The sequence below is a fragment of the Plectropomus leopardus genome, chromosome 24 (genome assembly GCF_008729295.1).
Source record: "Plectropomus leopardus isolate mb chromosome 24, YSFRI_Pleo_2.0, whole genome shotgun sequence".
Classification (NCBI taxonomy): Eukaryota; Metazoa; Chordata; class Actinopteri; order Perciformes; family Serranidae; genus Plectropomus; species Plectropomus leopardus.
Genome location: NC_056486.1, coordinates 10,051,288 through 10,074,223, shown reverse-complemented (window position 1 = coordinate 10,074,223; position 22,936 = coordinate 10,051,288). Strand labels below are relative to the sequence as shown.

General features: G+C 40.8%; 1 protein-coding gene across 1 annotated transcript in view; it reads left to right on the top strand.

The window, feature by feature from the left end:
• LOC121963031 (interleukin-1 receptor accessory protein-like 1) overlaps positions 1–22,936 on the top strand; it is a 262,076-nt gene that overhangs the window by 201,711 nt on the left and 37,429 nt on the right. The window contains exon 6 of the mRNA XM_042513395.1: positions 20,125–20,257. Coding sequence (XP_042369329.1) covers positions 20,125–20,257 — 133 coding nt within the window. The remainder of the gene's footprint in view (positions 1–20,124; positions 20,258–22,936) is intronic.

Sequence of the window (22,936 nt, the reverse complement as noted above, 5' to 3'; positions counted from 1 at the left end):
GAACAACATTGTAGATAGCATATGTTCATCATTAGCAGACTGTACATTCCTTTCCTACAGTATCTTATGAACCTACATATACTAATATATGTTTTAAGTATATAAGATTTATTGTTTTGTTTTTCATTTTTACCTGTTTGCCTCCTCCAGAATTAATATTGTGTGTTGCATTGATGACATGATGGAATACATTGTGTATCTGACAGAAGAGGATGTCTCATAAAATGTACACAGTAGTAAACAAACATACATTGTCTTGTTTTTTTTTTACAAAATTCAACCAATGTAACCCTGTATCTCAAGAGTTACATATGAAGTCGGCAAAGATTTTGTACTTCCTTTGAATAGAGAATACACACACACATGATCCACCTAAAACTGTCATGGCTACAGTCTTTACTGTTCACCGTCTTCCTATCTGCACTTACTCATGCCGACTCCAACTCAGGATCAGAACCCAAAGCTGCTGTTGATTGAAACTCAGCGATGCTATAAGCTGCGGCTCCTCTTCCTCCCACCTTCACTCCCACTTGCCTTGGCACAGCTCCTGCACATTATTCCTGCAGTTCTGTTGAGTCTCTCCGCTTCCTTGCAGTCGTTCCTTACAGTGTCACTTCCCTTCGTAATACGAAGTAAATGCTGGGGGTTTTAGCACTTTGTCAAAAATGAAATGTTTATCTCACAGACTAATGAGCCACAAGTAGGCATGGGGATAGGTGCTTATCTTGAGCTTCAGAAACAGCAATCAGAACCAAGATGCTGCACATGTACTCTGCACCCTCTGTGCATTCACATCTTTGCACGTAGCTCATCACGCACTGCACTCAGCGTGTTTTGCTTTGCCTTGACTGAAACAAACTTCATTTCAAGGGCTCAGCAAGATACAATACTTAGTAATTAAGCTCCAGCATGCATCTCGATCTGACACTATTGACTTTCTTACCAAGTAATGTTTAAGCAAGTCAGCAGGTCCTGAATATTATTTGAGAAACATTCACACCTGGTTACCCTGCTGCCAATCAGCAGCTTTTTTTGACCATGATGCTTTGCAATTAGCTGTGAGAGTTGCGCTGTCAGTGCTCTTCTTTTCATATTCAGCGTCAGTCACCTCTTTATCCTTCCCATACTAAACAGCAGAGAGCCTGTGGGCCTGGACAGAGACTGTGTGTGTGTGTGAGAGCAAGATAGACAATATGTGCTTAGGTGCATGTAGAGCATGCTGCTGGAGGGAGGCTTTGATGTGTGCATGAATTCCCAAGAAGGATATGGGTTGGTACAGATACGGTTTGTCACCATACATACATACTCACACACACACAAGCAATGTTCTGTGGCAGCATGGTGGCCTAGAAACAGAGCAGGGAGATGACATTGTGACCACCTAATGGCCAAAGTACCCTAAAGCGAGCAACTTAATCCCTTGTATCTGACCTTTGAACTATCTTCCCGAACTAATGAGGTGTTGCCCTATGGGGGAAAGTACAGTATCATATTGTATTACATAACAAACATACAGTGACACATTTTCTTCTTGTGTATCTCTGAATTTGAATCACCACACAGCTCATCTGTGATGGTAAAAAAACAAGACATAGCCTGTCATATTAAAGCAGCCAGCAGCAAATTGCACATCCAGGCTAATAAAAGCGACAGGGAAATTGCTGCCAGCTGATTTCCTCCAAATCTCTCCAGTAATTCCCCATGAGCTCTGGCATTACTGCCTCACTACCCAGCCTTAGATTAACCCCCACCCCCGGCCTCAAAGCAATGCAGCTCAGGCCCTCGCCATGATAGTTTAGCTTCTTGATTTCAATACTTGTACATTGTACTTAAGTTATCTTCAAAGGTGCCTCTTCTTTTTCGGTGCAGATTATTGGCTAGCAGCATTGTTAGGCACGGCCCAGAACCACGTTCGAAATATACTGGGTGTTTATAGGCTTGCTTGTTATTATTACCATCATTTTTATAATGCTGAAAAATCCATACCTTTATTATAAGAATTAGAATTTTTGCATTTTATTGAAGGGCACAATTGTGCTTTTTCTTATTTTGTCATGTTACAGTCAGATTTTCATATTAAGGCCGGACATATATGTGCCGATGTTGTTAATTTCTCTGTGATTTTGGATCATTTTCTTGCTGGAAAATGTCTGCTTGTATTTAGAGACATTTATTTGTAATTTATATTGTGCAAAAGTGCCATTATACACAGTCATTCTTGGCTGCAGGTACACTGCTACACGTAGCTACATGCTTACATCAGGGAAAGATATTATCTTGATTGCTGATGTTGTTAATGTCTTCCCTGTTTTGGGTCATATTCCTGCTGGAACATGTTCGTTTTGTGCTCAGAAGCTTTCATGAGTGATTTTTTTTCCCAGTAGAATGTGCTGCTATTCTCCGTTACACACACCTGCAATAATGGTGCCAAGATGTGGATGACCCAGAAACACTGACCATTCAGAGCAGACCAGGCTTTAGGAAGGGTGGGCTTAAAGAGACAGGCGCTTAAATAATATGTCTCAGACAAAGGTTGAATACTCGAGTTGAGGAATGAGGAGAATAAAGCGTTTTAGTAGAAACCTCAAATACAATTATAAACCTAAAAATGAGCATGTTATAGGTCACCTTTAATCTTTATAATAATTTGCTTTACTTTGCTAATTTATGCCAGACACATGCACCCTTGACATGCAATTAGTTCTGGAACAATTTGTCTGTTTTTATTCATCAGTTGGTAATTGTAATTGCTTAAAGTCAATTCAGAAGCAAAAATGCCAAACAATCACTGGTTCTAGCTTTACAAACTAGATTTTTTTTTTAATTTTTATTTTAATTTTTTTTAGCCAATGGCTTTTTAAACTAAATATCATTTGTCAGTGATACGAGCAATTTTAGGATGTCATCTTAGGTTTTTGTGATCAGCGTTCTCCTGTTTTTTTACACATACTTACACAGACATATTTTACTGACTAAACAATTTGACAAAAATCTAATTCACAGTTTAAAAGTTTATGGAAATAAATATTAGTTGAAGCTCTAAATGCAATTAACCCCTGAAGAGGTGACTCATGTTATGGACCATTTCTGAAGAGTCCCCACTTACTTTCCTCCCCTGCTCCGAGTCCACCTCACCTCTGTCTCCACTCCACTCCCGTAACCTTGGGGTCAATCGGCCCCGCTGTGCTTCACCTCTGTAAGCATTTGACCTAGACCTGGCTGTCCTGCCCCGCACTGAGCCAATCGGCATTCAGAGCAACATCTCGTCTGTCAGTGCCCAGGTTGCAGTGCGGGAAGAGACTCAGCAGCAGGACTCTTCACGTCAGTGTTACTGCACAGCAACTGATATTAGTGATCCTGTATTAGACCGGTTTAGGGAGCCTAATCTGTGTTTTATGGATTCTTTTTCCTCTCTCTCTCTCTGTCTCTCTCTCTCTCTCACACACACACACACACACACACACACACACACCCTCTCTGTCTCTCTCCTTCTCTCTATCCTTATTGATCTATTGCTTTAACTCACTCTCTCTCACTCTGTCTATCCCCCTTTCTTTAACATCTCTTTTTAAAGAAGAGTAAAGTCTTCTTTTATCAGCCACAGCAGCTCAAGGGATGGTAGTATCGGTCAGTCCACCACTTTGGTTCAGACTAAAATATCCCAAAAACTAATGCATAGATTGCAGAGAAATTTTGTACAGACGTTCATGGTGTCCAGAGAATAATTCTACTGACTTTACTGATCCTCTGACTTTTCACTCAGGGCCACCAGCAAGTCAAAAAGTAAGTGTATCAAGTGAAATAGCGATAAATCCTGATATCTTTGTATTTAGTGCTAATTAGCAGCATATTACATTCAATAAAGGTGGCTAATAATTGTCATTGTGAACATGTTAGTATTCTGATGTTAGCATTCAGCTCAAAGCACCGCTGTGCCTAAATTACAGCCTCGCAGAGCCCTCAAGCATGGCTGTACACTATTTTTTTCCTCTCCCTTTCCCTTCCCTGTGCTTTACTGTCTTACAAAGTTTTGATTTATTTCATCCCTGAGTCAATTTGTCTAAGTGATGTGAGTGAGGTGTGCCAATGGCACTAGCAGCAGGGTTTTTAAGTATATACCTATTCTGCAGACGCTCTGCTTCAGCGCTGCAAAAATAATACAGTATGTTGTTGAATTAAGACGAAAGAGAAGAAAAGAAAAGAAAACTTAGGTAAAAAGGACATTTTGAAATCATAACTGCTGGAATTAAATGTAAGTGGCCTGAAAGGCAGGATAATTTAACATTGCTAATAATAAACGGAAAAATGTATTGGATTATTTCTCCAGTTCGTGGTCATATTAAATATTGTTTGTTTTTTTTATGCCTCTGTGCTAAATATAGCTGTGGCCAGAGGCATTATGCTTTCGGGTTGTCCATCCATCCATCCATCCATCCATCCATCCATCCCATTGTCTTGAGCAAGATATCTTAAGAGCACCTCGAGAGAATTTCTACAGATTTGGCACAGATGTTCACCTGGACTCATCAATGGTCACTGTGAGCCCGGCCATCACATTCACGAGAACATGCAATCTCAAGAAGACCTTGAGTGAATTCCTTTAAATTTGGCACAAACAGCCACACTTGGACTCAAACTGATTAGAATTTGGTGGTTGAAGGTCAAGGTCACTTTGAGCTCACAAAACATGTTTTTGTTCATCACTCGTGAATTATGGCAAACATGAGTAATAGGATAATTGGATACAATTACTAGGCAGTCATTGAAGTTATTTAAGACTTTTATTTCATCGTGTCTTTGTGATGTAATATGAAAATTGTGCATACCTTTGTGCACAGAGATGACCAAGATGAAAGTAAAATGCCAGATTGGTGCCCAGAAAAGGAAGAATAAGCAAATAGCAGGCTACTAAATATGTCCTGTCAGAGGTGGCAGTTAGCTGTTAGCTTATTGACCGCTAAACATAATATTATCACATCAGACTTGCGCGATCCAGATGCTTCCGGGCACAGATTAGACAGAAAATAAAGTGACATGGATGGACATGTTTTAATATCTTTCCGTGTTATGGGAGTGTATCTGATAGCTATCCTACAGACAAGGCAAGGCTCTCGGGTCATCAGAAATACAAATACTGAGACAGCAGCCGGTCATAAGCATCACTCTGTGGAATAGCGGAGTTGTTTACCTGCAGGGGGAGACGCAGGGTGAAGGAGGAGCAACAGGAGAGACTGACTGAAAGACGAGCGAAGGGAAAGAAAGAGAGTAGGTGGTGTAATTTGATTGGCACACGCCAGGAACTCATCAGTATGCTGCTCGTGTACAACCCCCGCCCCCCTGTGCTACTCTCTCTCACACACACACACACACACACACACACACACACCAGGATAGACAAATAACAGACTAATGTAATCATGTAAACACTCCATCACTCTCCTTGTCCCAGAGATTCAACATTCCTCGTCCACACACAAACACACACACTTTTGTCGACACTGACCAGTTATTCCCCCATGATCTCCTTGTTTTTACTTATTTTTAGGGGTACTGAGTACTGAACCTAAATAAATGGAGCGCTAAATGTGTAAGAAGAATCAGGAGGTCAAAGTTGCCATGAAATGCTTGGACAAAGGGTTTTTTTACTTCAAGACATCAGGAAGCTTTTAAAAAGATAGCCAGTGTTAAATTGTGGTCGAGTTATTTGTTTGGCACTGATATATTTAGCATTTTTCTTATTAAAAGTGTATGTTCCTCAAACCGAGGCATCCTATAGATATTGTATTGGTACCGAAACTTGTTAGTTGGCACTAATATCAATAATTTTCAGCCAGCGACCCCCAAAAGGTTGGCTGGGAGGCCACGCCACCCTGATACACTTGACAGGGCTTGTTCTCTTTTTTTTTTCCTTACAATCAATGCATTCTTTCAAAATAGTGCTGCATTTTTGTCTTTTTAAGGAAAAGGATGACAAGCCTTTTTGAAAAACAGTGAATCCCCTAACACATGCATTGTACACGGAAACTATTTGTTTTAACATAAAAAGAGTTTGTGTCTGGGCTTTCTTTAAGTTGACGGACTTAAAGAAGAAAAGTTGAATCATTACATAATTATCTGACCTTATCTTCTCAAAACACATTATTTTTTAAAGTTAAAAACAATTGTTTCTTTTTACAAAGTGTGTATACAGAAACATAACACATGAAAATAGGATTGTTGTGGAACTCAAAATTTTACCAGTAATTGTCTATGGACCTCATATATTTAACTGTAAAATAAGAAACCAAAGCTTATCAGTATTTGAATCCTTAAATATACTTCAACAGCATAGTCAAGTTCCTGAATTCAGTTATAGCCTTTGGTTTTGTTGTACTACCTGGGGACGCGACTTTATCATAATTCTTTTCACAAAAATATCCTATTTTCTTGACATTTCAGTATTTAGCTATTAACTTTACTAAGTGCAGCATTAAAGAGTGTTGAATGCAGCAAAGGCCCCCACTTTTAGTCCATAGTTTGGGTCGAGCTTCAAAAGAGCTGCAATCCTACAATACTCATAACACAACTCAAGAACATCTTTTGTTAGCCTCTCCCTGTCTGGTAAACACCCATGTTTTCCAAACTTGTAGTGCTGCTGCAGAATTCATCCGTTCCTAGCCCAAGTTTAGATAACCGTCATGAAATCACAAGGACATCATCAGGTTTATTGCACTACTTTTTATGACTTATCAACTGACTTTTAATGTGTAGAACTGGTGTAGTACCTCTTTAATTCTAACAAATACTCCTCACAGACCCTCAGTCACACTATGTGAACTGATAATGTGAGCTTGAACAGAGCATCTGTTCTGTTGTATTATTTCAGATTTTATTGGCAATCACATTGGTACAGTATTTGCAATATTTGGTGGATTATCACTGAGCACTGATCACAGGGTGGATTTGGGAGCGCTGCCTAAGTCTCTCTACAGTAGAGAAGCTACTAGTCTAACAGTGGATGAAGCGAATAAGCCCAAAAGCTCCTAATGTGCCTGCTGGTTTACAGATTATAACAGATGTTTGTCGGGCTGTTTCGGTTGTAAAATGCAGTGGCTGCAAACAGTGATAAAGGGTTTTTGGTGATGATTGTGCATCACATTACTTAAAAAGTGTCAGAAAATAATTGTTTTTTATTGTTTTGGGTACTGCAGGAGGGATTTTCTGCCACATCTACATCTTTATCATTATTCTGCACTTTTTTTGCTTTTCATGTGTTATAATACTACCAATGAAAGGTCACTAGACATCAGTGACTGTAGATTATTCCTCTGTGCCAGTCTGCCTATGTTCATTCATCATACATGTGCACATTTGCATTTTTGTGGTATTTACAGTGTGAAATAAACCATGAAATATGGATGTATCGTGATTCTCAGTCCCCCACTGTTGCATTCAGGCAACAGCACATGATTGACAGCGCAGCACTTGCACCCTTAAATTTATGCACACACCATGATATCCCCCTTTAAAATGTTTTCCGGCATAAGGTCATAATTTACTTTGCCTCCAGTTACTTCCTCCTCTCCCTCCCTTCCACCTCTTGATAGCATTGCTTGTAATTTATTGTATTGTTTTTAATTAAATGGATGGCAAGGAGGGGTTTAAGTACCCAGCAGTTCCAAGACATGCCATTTCTTATCTGAATTCTAAATTCAGCGCACACCTACTGTAAAGCGGGGCCTATAAAGCTGAATAGGTCCCAAACTGCTGCGCTGCGTGTTAGAGGGATTGAACAGTTAGACAAATGTCACCTTTAGAGGAAAAGAGCGGGGATAATAAAGCGACGGCTGGGTAGTGGCAAATGCAAACTTCACAGACATCGGGACACCACAGATTGCTGCAGCAGTCTGGCTTGTGTATTCTCAGTCTGGCATAGAGGATCAGAGAGGAAACAGCCTTGGATTACAGAGATGCTCGCCCTGATAGAGAGGAACTTTAAATTAAATGGAGTCACAGCCAGCTCAGAGCTGTATTACTTCTGTCAGTAAAGACCAAACCACAGTTCAACACACAAAGTCTTGCGTGTAGGGTCATTTCATGCTCTGAATTGTGTAAAAATACTTTAATTCTACTATTTATCTGACCTCTGCATCCACTCCTTGCAGCTCAAGCAAGAGTATGGCCAGACCACCAGAGTGCTTAATAAGGAAATATACTGCAGCAAGGAGTTGTGGGTGGGAACAAGCAAATCAATTCGATTATCCACAGCACAAGCTGAGATGTATGTCTGAATAATCAGGGTGAGCTACAGACTATGGAGGGTTTATTCCGTAAGACTGGCGTTAAATGTGATTTCCCCATATATCAGGTCACTGGAGAATATTTCTCAAAGGTTATTTGCGCTCAGTAGCCACTCACAGGACTCTGATTTTATGCCGATGACGCTCTGACATTCAGCAATCACGGCCTGATGACCCCCCTGACCTTACAACATCAGATCTTTTATTTTGCAAATGTACCATTCAAGCAGTCATGTCAGTGCCCCCAAGGAGAATTCACGTCGCCTTTATCATGGCAGATATTTACTATCATGGTGACATTTTGCCGTCCCCAGACACTCATGTCAATCTTGTGGTAATTTAAATAGATGGATACATTGAGGGTTTTTAAACATGTGTTCTCAGAATGGCATGTTTATCAAATACGCATAACATTTTTGAGTTGAGGTGGATCGGCGAGTCCTGCACATGAATTGTGAACATGAATTTATTTACCTCCATATGTTCATGCAAATTGGAAGGACAGTAGCATAGGTAATACAAATTGCTGCAGTTATCCTGCCCGTGCACCAGAACACTGTACACTTGTTCAGACACACTAAGGCAGAGATCTCACACTGTGTTTCTCTGTGAACATGACGGACAGGGAGAAAGCAGCAGGATGCTGTGTAGATGATGCCTGCTCTCACCAGAGCTTTAACCTTTCCCTTAGCGTCCTTCCCACAGAGTCTCTCTTTTCCTCCCGGCCCCGCTGTCACACAGCCCTATTGTTTGTCCCTGTCCTGATTTGGCGCTCATTATAGAACCCTGTTTATGCACAAAAGCTCTCCCAAGACATGCTGCAAGGCATGAGAGAGAAGGAAGACAGGTGAGGTGGAAAACAAAGAAGAGGAGATGAATAGGATGAGTAGGGATAGAAAAGAATGAACAATGAAAAGAAGAACAGATAAATGGAGCAGTACCATGCAACTGTTATTGATGTTTGACAATTGAGTCAGCCAGTTAGCATTAGCACTTCTGCCTGCAATTTAAATTTTACATGAACATTCACATGCACGTGAGGTGGTGCTTCTGGCCACCTGACAAATATGTACCCAATAGTCACTCTTTATTTAACTGTGTTTTTTTTTGGTCTCCACCCCCTCCTAAGGATTTTTTTTGTTTTGTTTTTTAGGCCACCATGTTTGAATTTGTTCATCAGCTAGTTGTTTGTTTTGTCTGTCCACTATTTGACACTAAGCAAGTGACTAATTTCACATTAGGTCTCTGTGATATGGACCAAAAACAATATCTCTGGGTTTTTGAGCTGCATGGCATCTACAAGGGTTAAATACTCAGTTGTAAGTCAAAGTGAAATGTTAGATGCCACGAGGCTCTTATTAAAGGTCCAGTATGTAGGATTTAAGAGGATATATTGGCAGAAAAAGTCAATGTGATATTCATAACTGTTTCAGTAGTGTAGAATCTGCTGAAACTAAGAATCGTTGTGTTTCATTACCTCAGAATTAGCCGTTTATACCTACATACGGACCGGGACCTCTTCCACAGTGTGTGCCATGCTGTTCCTGGAGTGGCTCGAAACAGACAAACCAAACACTGGTTTTAGATAGGGTCATTCGTGTGTACATTTCACATACACAGTGTCATTTGATTTGTTCTAAAGATGAAAGAAATGTTAGTGATGCTATAATCAATGATTAAACAATCGTTTGCAGCCACATCCCTACTTTAAAATGTATTTGAAACCAGGCTTTCCTACCTGAAATTCTGACTTGAAGGGCTTGAAGGAAAACCAGATTCTTCCCCACCAGTCTGGAACAGGCAATGCAATTTCAAGAAAAATGCGATGAAGCATCGACGTCTCATCTCCCCATGTTTTTTTGAGAGAACATCTCAGTACATGCATTCCTACCACCAGAATGCCACAGTCACACCGTGTAAACCCGCTTCTCTACTTTCCCCACCTTCCCCCAGGAGAAATGTGATGCAATGATTTCCAAACCCACTAACACAGACTCCCTCTTTCCCACCCTCACTCCTTCTGCAGCTAGATTTGAGGTGATAAGTTACAGCAGCTTTTCTTCCTGCTTTTTCAAACCTGTTCCACTCATTCACTTCACGTTGCTGCCTCAGTTAAGTTGCTGCCCTGGACTTCCTTGTTCATTCAGCTCACGTGCGTTGCAGATATCCAGCACGGTGCCTCCTGAAACGCTGGGAAAAGCACCTACAGTCTCAGCCACTCTGCTGTGTCCTGTTTTCATTACATGGACTCCCCAGGAGAGGGTGTGGATATAGCAGCACTCCTTCGCTTTCCACCCTCTCTCTGTCTCATTCTCTCTTTCGTTCACTGAGCACAGTAAGCCGTCTTGATCTTGGCTCCACTAGACCATTTAGGGACTGGCTTCTTTTTACTGATGGCTTAGGAGACATGGGCCACTCAGCTGCAATAAGGTACATCCAATCAATGCACTTGTGAACCCACAACATGTATAAATACAGTGTAAAGGATGATGGTTGGAGAATGGACAATGCTGTAATGGAAACAAACATTAGTGCTCCAACTCTGTGGCAGCATTTTCGGAAAGGCCTTTTCCTGTTTCAGCATGGCTGTGCCCCTTTCCTTAACGCCATGTTTTCCAAAGTTTTTCATAGCAGAACTATATAGCTGGAATCTTTTTGGGATGCTGACTATGCGCCATTGTGCCCAACCTCACTAATGCTTTTACAGTTGAATTGGAGCAAATCCCTGCCGCTAGGTTCCCAAATCTCATGGAAAGCTTTCCTAGAGGAGTGGAGACTCCAATCATTGTCCAACAGTTTTGCAGTCTATCATGACCTGCATGACATGATGACTGGGCAGAAGTATCCGGGCCCCTGGGCCCCTGGGCCTGTGCCCATTCAGCAATCCATCCATGAGTGGATGAATAAGGACATTTCCACAGTGATATTGCATAGTCTGATCTCAGCATATGGACAACTTCATATCCAGATTGTGTGCCGCTGCATCATCTGAAATGTAAGATTTAAGTTTTAGGTTTTTGTCAGTGAAGTGATTCCCTTCTCTGGGAGTGCATTGACCTGTTTTAGCATGTGTTAGTGTGAGTAACACAATTCTACACTGCTGTAATTTGTCCCAAATGAGCCAGACTTGGGCTACAGTACAAATAGCATTTCATAGATTTAGCAACTGCCATGAGTCATAACATTTCATCATTAACTAGCAAATTTGACTGAACATGAGCAAGGCTGCATGGAGGCTCTTTGAGTAGAAATGCTCAGTTTTATAGGAGCAGATTTCGTTTGCAGTCATGTAGCACACAGGAGGCTAGTACATGAGGGCTTGTGCCATGCAGAGGTAGAGAATACTTCACATCCCCTGGACAATAGTTAAGAAAAGAATTTGTTGAAAGCACCGCTAAAGTGGGCCCAAGCTGAGCATCAAACCACAGGGAGCTTCAGCTAGGAAATGGGACTGTTGGGGGTGTGGGCACGCTTCAAAGGTGACCCAGCAAGGCCTCAAGGAACCTGCTATTTAGTGCCATCAGGTTCTTTCTTTCTCTCATTGTGTTTCAATCTCCTCAGCTTCCCTCCCTGACACATTTTCCATTTACCCCACCTCTATGGCCCTCCATCAGTAGCTAAACTACATGGTGCTTTTGAGGGATTCCATAGTTGCTCTTCGTCGTTCTGCGCTAAGCCCACCAGGAGTCCCTGCTCTGTCTTCATAGCCCTGCAGCAACATCCAGTATGGTCCACTAAAACCCTGCCTTGTCACTGTAAGGGGAGCATCTTTAATTTGCAGTTTATAGCAGCATCAGCATTTCAGACAGAGAAGAATCAGGTTGTTTCTTTTTTATTTAATTCTTTCTGATGTGTCACTGTAAGTGACAGGCCCATTTTTATGTGTCTGAAGAAATGTATTCAGATCAGTAACAAGATGAATGACCTGACAATTGATTCTGTTTGGGAAACAGTAGAAATAACCGATGCAGAACATCAACAACAACCAATACAGCCACACAGCATAAAAAGATTTCACAATGCCCCACAAAACCATTAGCAAAAATAACATCTGCTTTAACATGAAAATTGCGATCATCATCAGATGCTTTTCTTATTGCACTCCCATTTGACACAGCATTTTTCTGTTCCGTGAAGTACCCTTTAAGTGTTTCATTGATGTAACAAGCTTTTCATTAGGAGACTTCAACTCCATGCAAGATTCTAAGCAACCCAATAATATGCCCTGCTTTTGTGCTAAAGGACATTGTATTATAACATCAGTGCAAAGAGTAGGTGTTGATCTTTGCAAATGTCATGCTCCGTTCAACAAGGCTCAAATTGGACTTGTTATTCGCCCAACCCCCAGCCTGTTTGTTTCCCCCTGCCCTGTAATATTCAACAATTCTACCTTATTTAATTTCCACACACAGCTTGTCCTCAGCAAAAGTAACACAGAGCAGAGAAAATTGTAATTTCACAACACATCATTGAGCATTTCCTATTATGATTGCCACATGTTAACATGCTTAGGACATTCAGGAAAAAAAAAAGCGTTGAGTTTCTTGATATCTGCTTTACCTGCATTAATTAAGGGAAACAGCGGCAGCAGTTTGCCTACTTAGCGATAATGAGGTGCAGTGCCAACTATGAATAACAGGAGACTGACCATACGTGAGCTAAATGAATACTGAACACAGCACAGTCAATGGCTGCCTTAGATGCGTGACTGGAGAGGTTTGGTCTGTTATAAACAAAACAAAGCCAATGCTGAACAGAGAGACAATTAAACCGCTGCATCTGGCTGTGCCGTTGTGAGTGGGTACCCAGCCACCGCAATTACAGCGCTCCGTCACTCGTGTAACCCTTCGCTGTCCAGATGTCATGCAGAGGCAGATGATAAAACTAATTCTGAGTTTGTAAGAATGTTTCCAGGAACGGCTTCATGCTGCCCAGATGCCCGGCTGAATCTGGGAAACCCCCCTTTCACTACAGACAATCATATCATCTACTGATTTAATTCCTGGGCTTCTTCTCAGTCCAGATCAGTCGCTCGCTATCCTGCTGATCACAAGCTACAGGGCAATCTTGGAGTCCTTTTATGTGGAGCCCAGACTGTTGCATTAAAGAAAGGACTAATTAGAGAGGAGAGGGAAAATCATTCGGCTGGGTGAAGGGAAATTTTTCCATCAATGCCAGAAGCTGCAGAAATGTCATTCTGACATTTTGTGAAAAGGGCTTGGTTGTGCTCTAAAAGCACAGGCTGTTTATATAAAGCAAAGAGGCTAGGGCTTTTTATGTTTAAAGAAACATTTAAGATTGTACCTTAATAAATTCGGGAATATATGGGACCACAGATGGGTAACAAATTGAATGAAAACTGAAAATACAGTGCCTTACGGCGCATTTCCATCAGACCAGTGGCAGAGGGCATCTCAGTGCCTCTTATTCATTTCCAGTGGAGAGCAGAAGAAGCAGTGCATAGTGGCAGTGTTGTGGCAAAGTTGGGTGTGGTGTGTTTGTCTGTCTGTATTTGTGTAAAACAGACTTGATCAGCCCACTAAGAAGAAATGTTGTCATTGTATGTTTTTTTATGTTACATTTCCATGTTTGATATGTGTCATATACGCATTTCTAAGGCAACGCAATATTTCAGTTGACTTTGCATCAGTAGGGGGATTGTTGTGACAGCTAGGCGAGATGCCTGCCAAGCTGCAGACCTCTGTTCAAGACCAAAAAACAGCAAAACCATTGGTGATTCATCTTTGTATTTCTAGTGGCTTTTTAGGCTCTGGACAGGGGCGCTGTAAAGTGCCACAAAAAAATATTGTTCTTTACCGAGAGATTGCTATTTTTCCATTGAAATTGTTAACGCAAAAACATGTATTTCAAGACAAATCATGTTTTGTTTCGTAACCATGGTTTTCTGCCTAAACCTAACCACACATTGACCACAGCATTGCTGAAATGTAAAGTTTCAACATTTTTCTGGTGATGGGGTTGAACAGATTCAACTTTATGCAAATGCTTCTGTCCAGCACAATGTAGCTGGCTCTCAAAACGTGTACCAAGCAGAAAAACTAGGCAGCGTATCTCTGAAATAAAACAAGATTCAGCAGTGGCATTTCCTTTTTCTTGCCTCAGATGTTTTCAGAAATGCATTTTGGTGGATAGTTTAGACGGAATAACAGAAGGTTTACGAACAGGCTGCCATTGTTTTTGTTTAAAATCGCAAGCAGAGAACCAGGAACTGCCCAGCTAGCAGTGTTTTTATCCAATCAAGTGCATTCCACAATATAGTACATCACTAATGGGAAGCGACCAGCCGAGTGGAGCAGCGCATCCCCCAGCATGTGTGTCCGATCGGGCAGAAATGTACCATTAGGGAGTTCTCCAGGACAGCTCCTCTCCATGTTGCTGAAAGGATATCCTGTCGTTTGGTATTATGGTTATGGTCCTCCAAAGGTGTACCGTTGGGTTGAGATCTGTTGAGTGAGAGGACATTAGCATTTATTTGATGTTACTGAAAGCTCAGGAGCAGCGACGAAATGGATTTTGTGCTGAGATTGTCATTATCAACTGCAAGAATTAACTTTAAATCCTAAATGTCTTTAGATTTGTGTGTGTGTGTGTGTGTGTGTGTGTGTGTGTGTGTGTGTGTGCGCGCGCGTGTCTTACGTAATCTTCCAGGCAGCTCCTAGCCTCCATGAATATCAATACTGCCAACTTGCAGAGAGTTCAAACTTGCTTGCAGCTCACTGGTAATTTGACAAGTGTGCCGTTGTTGCGGAACATTATTTGTCTTTAAATTGCCAGCTCGTAGATTGCTTCCCATCTCACCAAAAACATTAAACAGGAAGCTATTTGTGTCCTCATTGCTGGTAAGACTGCAAATGCCCTTTCAAAAAAAACTCTGAAAAAGCTTCCCTCTCTGAAGTATGCTAGCTACGGGGTTCCCTACTCTTGAGTTGGATTGTTGTGATGTGAATAGGAAGCACCGGTATATTACCTCAACATGGATGGTGCTTGCTCTGCATGTGGATGTGCTGATCTGTAATCTATGTCATCTTGAGCGCACAAGGCCGATACGATGCTCTATTCACTTGCAATTCTCCATGAAGAACGGTTTGCTCTCCCATGTGTGTGATTCCTCTGTCTGTATTTTCTCACTCACATCCACACTGATATGCACATGTGCCCTTTCTCTCATGCCAGCCCGTGCATGTCATATGCACACAGATGCAGGAATGCATACATGCCAGCTTTCTGGATCCTTCTCTCCCTGTTTTTCAGCTCCTCTGTGTTGTCTTCATAGCATCCGGTCTGTATGCGTAGCCACAGGAATCTTTGCTGACGTCTTCGTCCTGCAGCCACAGCCACTGAGAAAGATGTTCTAGAGGCGCGGGGAGATAAGAGAGAGGAGACAATCGCATTAAAACTCACTCTACCCCCCTGACCAAGACCAGAGGTTGGGATTTGAATGCTAGAATCTGTGCACTTAAATCCCTGCACGGCTGTTGGTGCATGTCCCCAAGACAGAGCGCCTCCTACTCCCATGCAGGCTTAGGTGCTCACAAATTAACGCACCATCATTAACAGAATAACATGCAGCCATATGCATGTGGAGCCCCTCGGAATAAGTCTCCAAGAGAGACACCGCGGCTGTTGTCAGCACAGCAGTGGAGCTGTCAATGCTACAACACAACATGCTGTACGGATCCAATGGGTGAAGCCTCTTGACATCAAAGGTGGCTCACAAAAGGATCTGTGTTTCCTTTTACTGTTGCCTACACCTGTCAAAATGGTGCGTTTTGGGTTTTTTTTTTCTGTTGTTGTTGTGTTTCATGTGCTCCTCCTGCACACCGCTGCCCCTGCTCTGTAGCACCACAGAGACCCCTTGTGGAAGAGGGGAGTAGAGCAAGGTGTGCATGTGTGTGTGGTCCAGGACAGATCCTAGCATCCCTTAAACACATTTCCTCCATCGCTCTTTCTCTCTCTCTGACACGCACACACACACACACACACACACACACACACACACAGAGTCCTCGATTCTCAGCTGTGGACAATATTTTTGTGGAGCCGTGAGACAAAATGCAAAAACGTCCTCCAACTCGGGGCCTTCTTTGAATCTCCAAACCAGATTTTCCCTGTTAAAGCTTTAGCTATCATCTGAGCGTGCTAGACTGCACTAGAGGGCCAAATTAGAGCAGGCCTTGGTAAAATAAAATCCCTATTATCTTTGAACTAGCAAGTACCCAATTATACGCCACAGTTATCTCCCATCTCACAGACTTCTGAGTCCTCGCCACAGGGCCAATGAGCAAGGAGTGCTAATGAAGAGATGCTGAATCACCTTTTTGCCTTCCTGGACGCACAACTGGTGGAGCCTCCTTGATCATTGGCAGCTTTTTTTTTAATGGATCAGAGTCATTTCTAGACTTTGATGATGTGGATCTTTTTCTTTCCCCCCGGTGAGCCCATCGCAGCACACGGCCACACACTCATGGATGTGCTGTCGGCTGTGGCGCGCATGTGATAAGTGCAAGAGAAGAATGAGAGGTCTCTAATCCAAGGCAGAGACAGAAAGCGGGTTTAAAAGGGGTTTATCTGTCTCCAGTCAGAGAGGCCGTGTGTTCAGAATGAGCCGAGCAGAGAGAAGAACTCCCGCTGATGTGAAGGCAGGGGGTTCGTCTGTTGATATGTGCTCTCTGTGCACTTTCTTACCTCTCTGTTCTCATGGTCTTCATCATCCCAGGAAGCCTATCTGTACATCACACTGCCTGATTGTACAGAAATATGACCTCAAATGTCTTGATAGCTGACTTTTTCTCTTTCTCTTCGACTTTAGCTCCTGGAATTGTTTGACTGGAATTGTTTGGTTTTTTTTTTTACTGCCACACATCAGCGATTACTATCATACATTTCAAACTTCCCAAGAGTCAACATTGTACGACATTTAAGCTGCTCTTTTCAATACTTGAGCATGTAGTTTGTGGAAGTACTTTGGTTACAGAGATTTAATTAGACTTTAAAGCTGCACTAATTTTGGATCAAATCCCTGATCGCTTGTCATGAGGAATAACCGAGTTTTAGCTTCTTTTAGCACATTGTTTTATTTTTTAACAGGCTACAAATTTAACCTCCTATACTCCTGCCCTTTCTATCACACTGTAAAAAATAAACCTGAAAAAGTTAGTGACTGGGCTGCCTTAAATTTTTAAAATTGAATTTTAAATTTGAATCAGTTTTATAAATTGAATTGTAACAAAATTACCATTTGTCTTCTTATATTCAGTAAGCTTAACATATTAAGGCAAGTCTGACACTAACTTTTTTATAAGCTAAAACTAATAGTATCTTACATTATTTTGGACATTTCTGAGAGAATTACATTTATCTGCAATTAGATTGTGAGCTCTTCTGTCCTGAAACCTGCTGATAAACCCCATATTGTCAACATACTTTTGAAAGCCAGACATCTCCTGAATGCCTGAGGACTCTAGTTTAAGTTTGTAAAGTTTTATGAGGCTATGATTATCCTATAGGAAACAATAGGTAATTTAATACAGTGATGTATTCAGTGATGTGGGTCAAAAATGGTCTTGCTACAATGAAATGGCTACTACAGGGGCTAACATCATCACGCATGAATACAAAAAGAATCATTCAATCAACAGTGTTCTAGTCATGTCCAATGTATGCAATTGCAAGACTGTTTACTGACCCCACTATGCAGAAATAGTCAAAGTAAAAAAGCAAATAGAACACATTTCTATTAGTACCTGAAAAAAAAACAACATAGTTTTTGCCCAAAACTACATGCTAATAGCATAAAGTGTGCATGTCTGTAAAGGATACAAATATTTTTTGAGGTGAGAGGCCTGCATGATGACTAGTATGATATGGTTGGTACCAAGGGATTCCTAATATAATAAATATAAGGTCTTCACTCTAGCTTTAAAAGCCTGTACAGCCTCTAAAATACATTCGTGTTTGCAGAGGACGATGGTGTCCTAGCAGAGTGGAAGAGGTTTTATTTTTTGGGTTCAGTCTCACTACTCCTTGCACTTTAAAATTTCTCTTCACTTCTTTTAGACATCATTTACAGGCAAGAGTTATGATCTTTCTATTTTACTGTGGTATCCAAACTTATTTGTCCTTGTCTGACAGTTTGCAGGTGTACACCTCTGCACTTCTTGAAACTTGCTTATCCTCAAATGTTGGTCATAGTTTTTTAATAATCATCATAACTAGGAGAGCTTTAACACCCAACTTTCATTTTGCAGTTGCAGCTCTTGAGCAACTTTTTTTTTTAATGGAATTGCTGAGATCATATCAGGGCGCAATCAAGCCATGGCACTGCAGCATTGCACACACACTTTTTTTCTCTTATTCTACACTAAAATCTACATGATCCCACTAGCTTCTGTTTAGTTGGTGGAGTGAAGGTTGGCTTAATCTCAGTCTTGTTTAATGCACCCACATGGGCAAACAGCATCCCCTCATCTTCACACAAGTATAATTGAGATGATAATGTGCAACATGAACTGCTTAGTGTGTGCAGAAAGGAAATTAGTACGAATTGTAAGTTTGACATGGGCTACATAAATTCATTAACAGAGCAAATTGCTGTCTGTTAGAGCTGCACTGTACTTCTGTGTTCAACGTTTTCCAAAGTACTTCCTGCAGAGTACAGCGTTGAAGTTGAAATGTAGGGTCCGACAGAGAAGGGGGCTGCTGAAGAATATAAGAGCTTTCACAAATGTACAGCAGCGCTGCCAAGCTGCCGTGAAAGAGGGTTCAAGAGAGTGTTTTAAAATCTAAGAGGCCGTCAGGGAATTTAAAAAAGGGCCTGGGATGGTTTAAGATGGCACCTCTGGAGAGCCAGAGATGCTTTTGGCATTGATGGATTCAAGGAGGCTGTTAAGGGTCAAATTTAGTAGAAGGGGTTTAATAACAGGAATCATGTAAGCCTCTGTGTTTGGTGCAGGTATGGATCGATATAATCTTAGATATGACCAGATTTTTTTTTTCGGTGTGATTGAGAGTGTCAACTTGCATTGATGTGGGGATATACAACAATAGTGTTTCAAATTAACCCCTTTTCCACCAACATAGAGCTGAGTGAAGTACGACATCAGTGGATGTGTCATATTCTGAGGGTTGGAAAAAAATGGCCTCATGAGTTGGTTCACGCATGTTTTTGGGGAAGGTATTAAATGAAACCAGTATCACCACTATAACTTTAAAACTCAGTCCGGCACGGCCTCTTGAAGACAGGCATGTCAGCCACTGATTAGTGTGATTTAAAAGAAATGGAAGCATTAATTACCAACCTTAATATATTGCAATTAATGCGTTAACGTTGACAGCCCTCGTAAAAACAAATATATGTTGTAAAAGAACAAACGTTAATTTGTCATTTTAACATGTAACTTGCATTTCTTTTCTATAGTTTTCTTCTGTTATGCACTGTGCAATGCCCTCCGTTGATGACACATGCTTAATTTCATTGTTTCCAGGCAAAACTGGAGTAAATGAAGGCTGTTTTGCTAGAGAGGTTCCAAAAATCCTGAACGTAACTGGTTCAAGAACCACAGCTCATTTGGTGGTGCATCATACATTGCTGGTGTGTGTTGCCCCTTAGAATAATTTTCTAGCGATTAAAAAATGGCTTTTTATGTTTGTTCAGTAGCTGGAAATGATTTTGAATCATTTTAAAAGAAAATGTAGAGTTGGAACATAGTGCAGAATATACTACTATTCTGCTGCCGCTACTATACTACTACAGACTATACTGTACATTACCAGATATGCAGGTTTATGAAGGGGTCACGTCATATCCATCTTTTGTCTCCAACAGGAAGTCCTGTCAACCTGACGTGCAGAGCGTTCTTTGGATACAGCGGTGACGTCAGTCCACTTATCTACTGGATGAAGGGGGAGAAGTTCATTGAGGATCTGGACGAGGAGCGGGTTCAGGAGAGTGACATCAAGTAAGACTTTCAACATCACCCTTTAGCTGATTTTGAGACATAAAGTTGCATACTCAGTGTCCAGATTTGGTAAATTTCAAAGAAAAAAAAGTTAACAAAATAAGAGAAACCCAACTTAATTCATTAGATCCCCTGCATGAGCATATATTCTAACCCTGTTAATATTGCAACAGAGCTTGAGCAACATATAACAAATTTATGAGGTACAGTTAATCTCTTCAAAAGCAGCAAAGGGCCCTGAGGCTGAGCTGGTAAACACCTACAGTATTTAAACCAACTTACCACATCTATGTGACCACACATCAACACACGGTACAATAAAAGGAACTTTTCACTACCAAGCTATCATTTAAATGATATTCATGAATATTTTATGTGGCTCTTTAATAATGCAGGCAGCTATGCATTCTTTATTGCATACAATATATATGCATAGTTGAGGCGTTGCTCCATCAGTGATCAGCGATTACTTTGCACTGAAATATAAGTGGAGGCAGTAATAGCAGGGCAGCGCAGCAGATGGAAACTCCAACTGAATGTCTGTGTTGGCCTCCTTTTCCATTTGGGTGACCTCCATATTTTGGTTCATACTCATCTCTGGAAACAGAGAACTGTTTACTCCAAAGTCAGGTGAAAATCTGATGGCCAGGCACACATACGGCCTGAAGCTGGCTGACCATCCAAAATTGCCGTCTAATTGGCTGATACTGAAGATACTTTTATGTTTTTTAAGAGATCCTCTCTTTGCTTTAGGTTCCTGCTTTAGGTTTAGTCACCAACAAGGATAATTACATTTTAAACAAAACAACACAAGTCATTACTGGAAACAATTACTCATACATTACGTCTTTATATATACTTCTCATACATTAAGTCTTCATATATAGCTTCATTTCTGGAAACAACTACTAACACGTGATTCTTCACATTTAGCTTTACTACAGGAATCAACTATTTATACATTAAGTCTTTGTATATAACTTTTTTTTTAGGAAACAAATACTCATACATTGTGTCTTCACATATAGGCCAGCTTCATTTCAGGAAACAACTACTTTTTTCTATGTGTTGGTAAAACAGCAGTGCTTGGTGTGGAGAAAAAAGTCAAGAAAGGTTGAACAAGAGCAGCCAGACTGCACAGAAAACAGCTCCGGGTTATTACAACTTTGCATGCAGCATTTGGAAAGTTGATGTTTTCTGATAGTGTCGGAGCTCTACTGTCAGGTCATTTAGGAAAAAGTGGAAAAAGTGTTGTTTTAGCTCGAAAACATTGACATATGACTGAGAAAGGCAGAACAGTGCACCTCAGCCACATTTCTTTTCTAGCTGATGAGCTGATCTTCAGGCAGTGAAGGTCAATCAAAGCTGGAGCGTTCATCTTAGATGACCCCCACCTTAGGGGGATAATCAATCCTCATCTTCAATCGAGTACCTCGCAGTCTGCTAATACACATGTGAGACAACGGAGATACTCCTGTCAGCTGTAGATAACGCTTTGATTGAAAAATACAGGTAGGAAGCACTGTTTATTATCCATTATATTTCACTTTTATTCACACAGACAGGTTGATTACGATCAGATTGTCAGATGAAGTTGGAGCACAGCAAAGATGAGAGACTTCTCTAAGAAAAGAGGATTAAAAAAATATATCAAAAAACGAATCAAAAAAACAGAACACATTATCTTGGCAGACATCCAAATGGGAAAGGTGGTTCTTCAAATTAGCATAAAGTAAGTGAATACCATGTGTTTGTGCAGCCGCGTGGTCACCGTCTCCCAGATGTAATTCCAAAAATGTAAGCAAGGTATTATTTTTCATTGAGTTTTAGCAGTGAAGAGGAAATTATTGATCCTCAAGAATGCGTTTTTGCACTGCTGTCATCACAAGGGATTTCAAACAATAATGTGGAGGAAAGGAAGTGCATCACGTGTAAACACTAAGGAAACAAAACTATGAGAAACTGCTCCCCATTCACTGATATCAAGCCGTACAAATAGCGTTGGTTTTATTTGTCCAGGTTTTAAGATCTCTGAGATCTCTGTTTATACCCGAGTGAGAGGACAGTGAATGGAATTTTTTTTTGTGGTGCGATGCCCACATCATTAAAAAAGGTATCTGCAGTATCTTTTGTGAGAAAAATATCCTGGTTTCTGTGGATCTCCACAAACTTCACTCATCACAGTTTTCAGAGGGACTTACAGTACAGTAGTTCCAGTTAAAGCACTTTGACATTGTTTCTGGAAAGACATTTTGCTGTTGAATTTTTCAGTGTTATTTTTTTAGTGTTTTAAGCATTCAAAATTAAATTCCACCCAGTTCAATTGTATTCCAGTTGGGGCGGAAGTCTTAGCTAATTGTATGAATAGAACCACGTGATAGAAAATATATTATTTTGTCATCTGAGTGAACCAATTATTTTAAAAAAGATGTTGGTAATAGACAGGTAGATAGACATTATGCAACAAATGTGTTTAATAGGAAATATACCTGCATTGTTGATTTCTTAAAACCTTTCTGACATCACAGCAGGAGAGTGAGCATGAACAGTGAGGCTAATATTAGTGGCACAGAATTACAAACAGTAATGTTGGACAGCATTAATACATGGTTATCTCATTGGAAAATTGCTGTATAGATAGATGGTAAATAGAATGCAAATATTGAATGGCTATTTCTG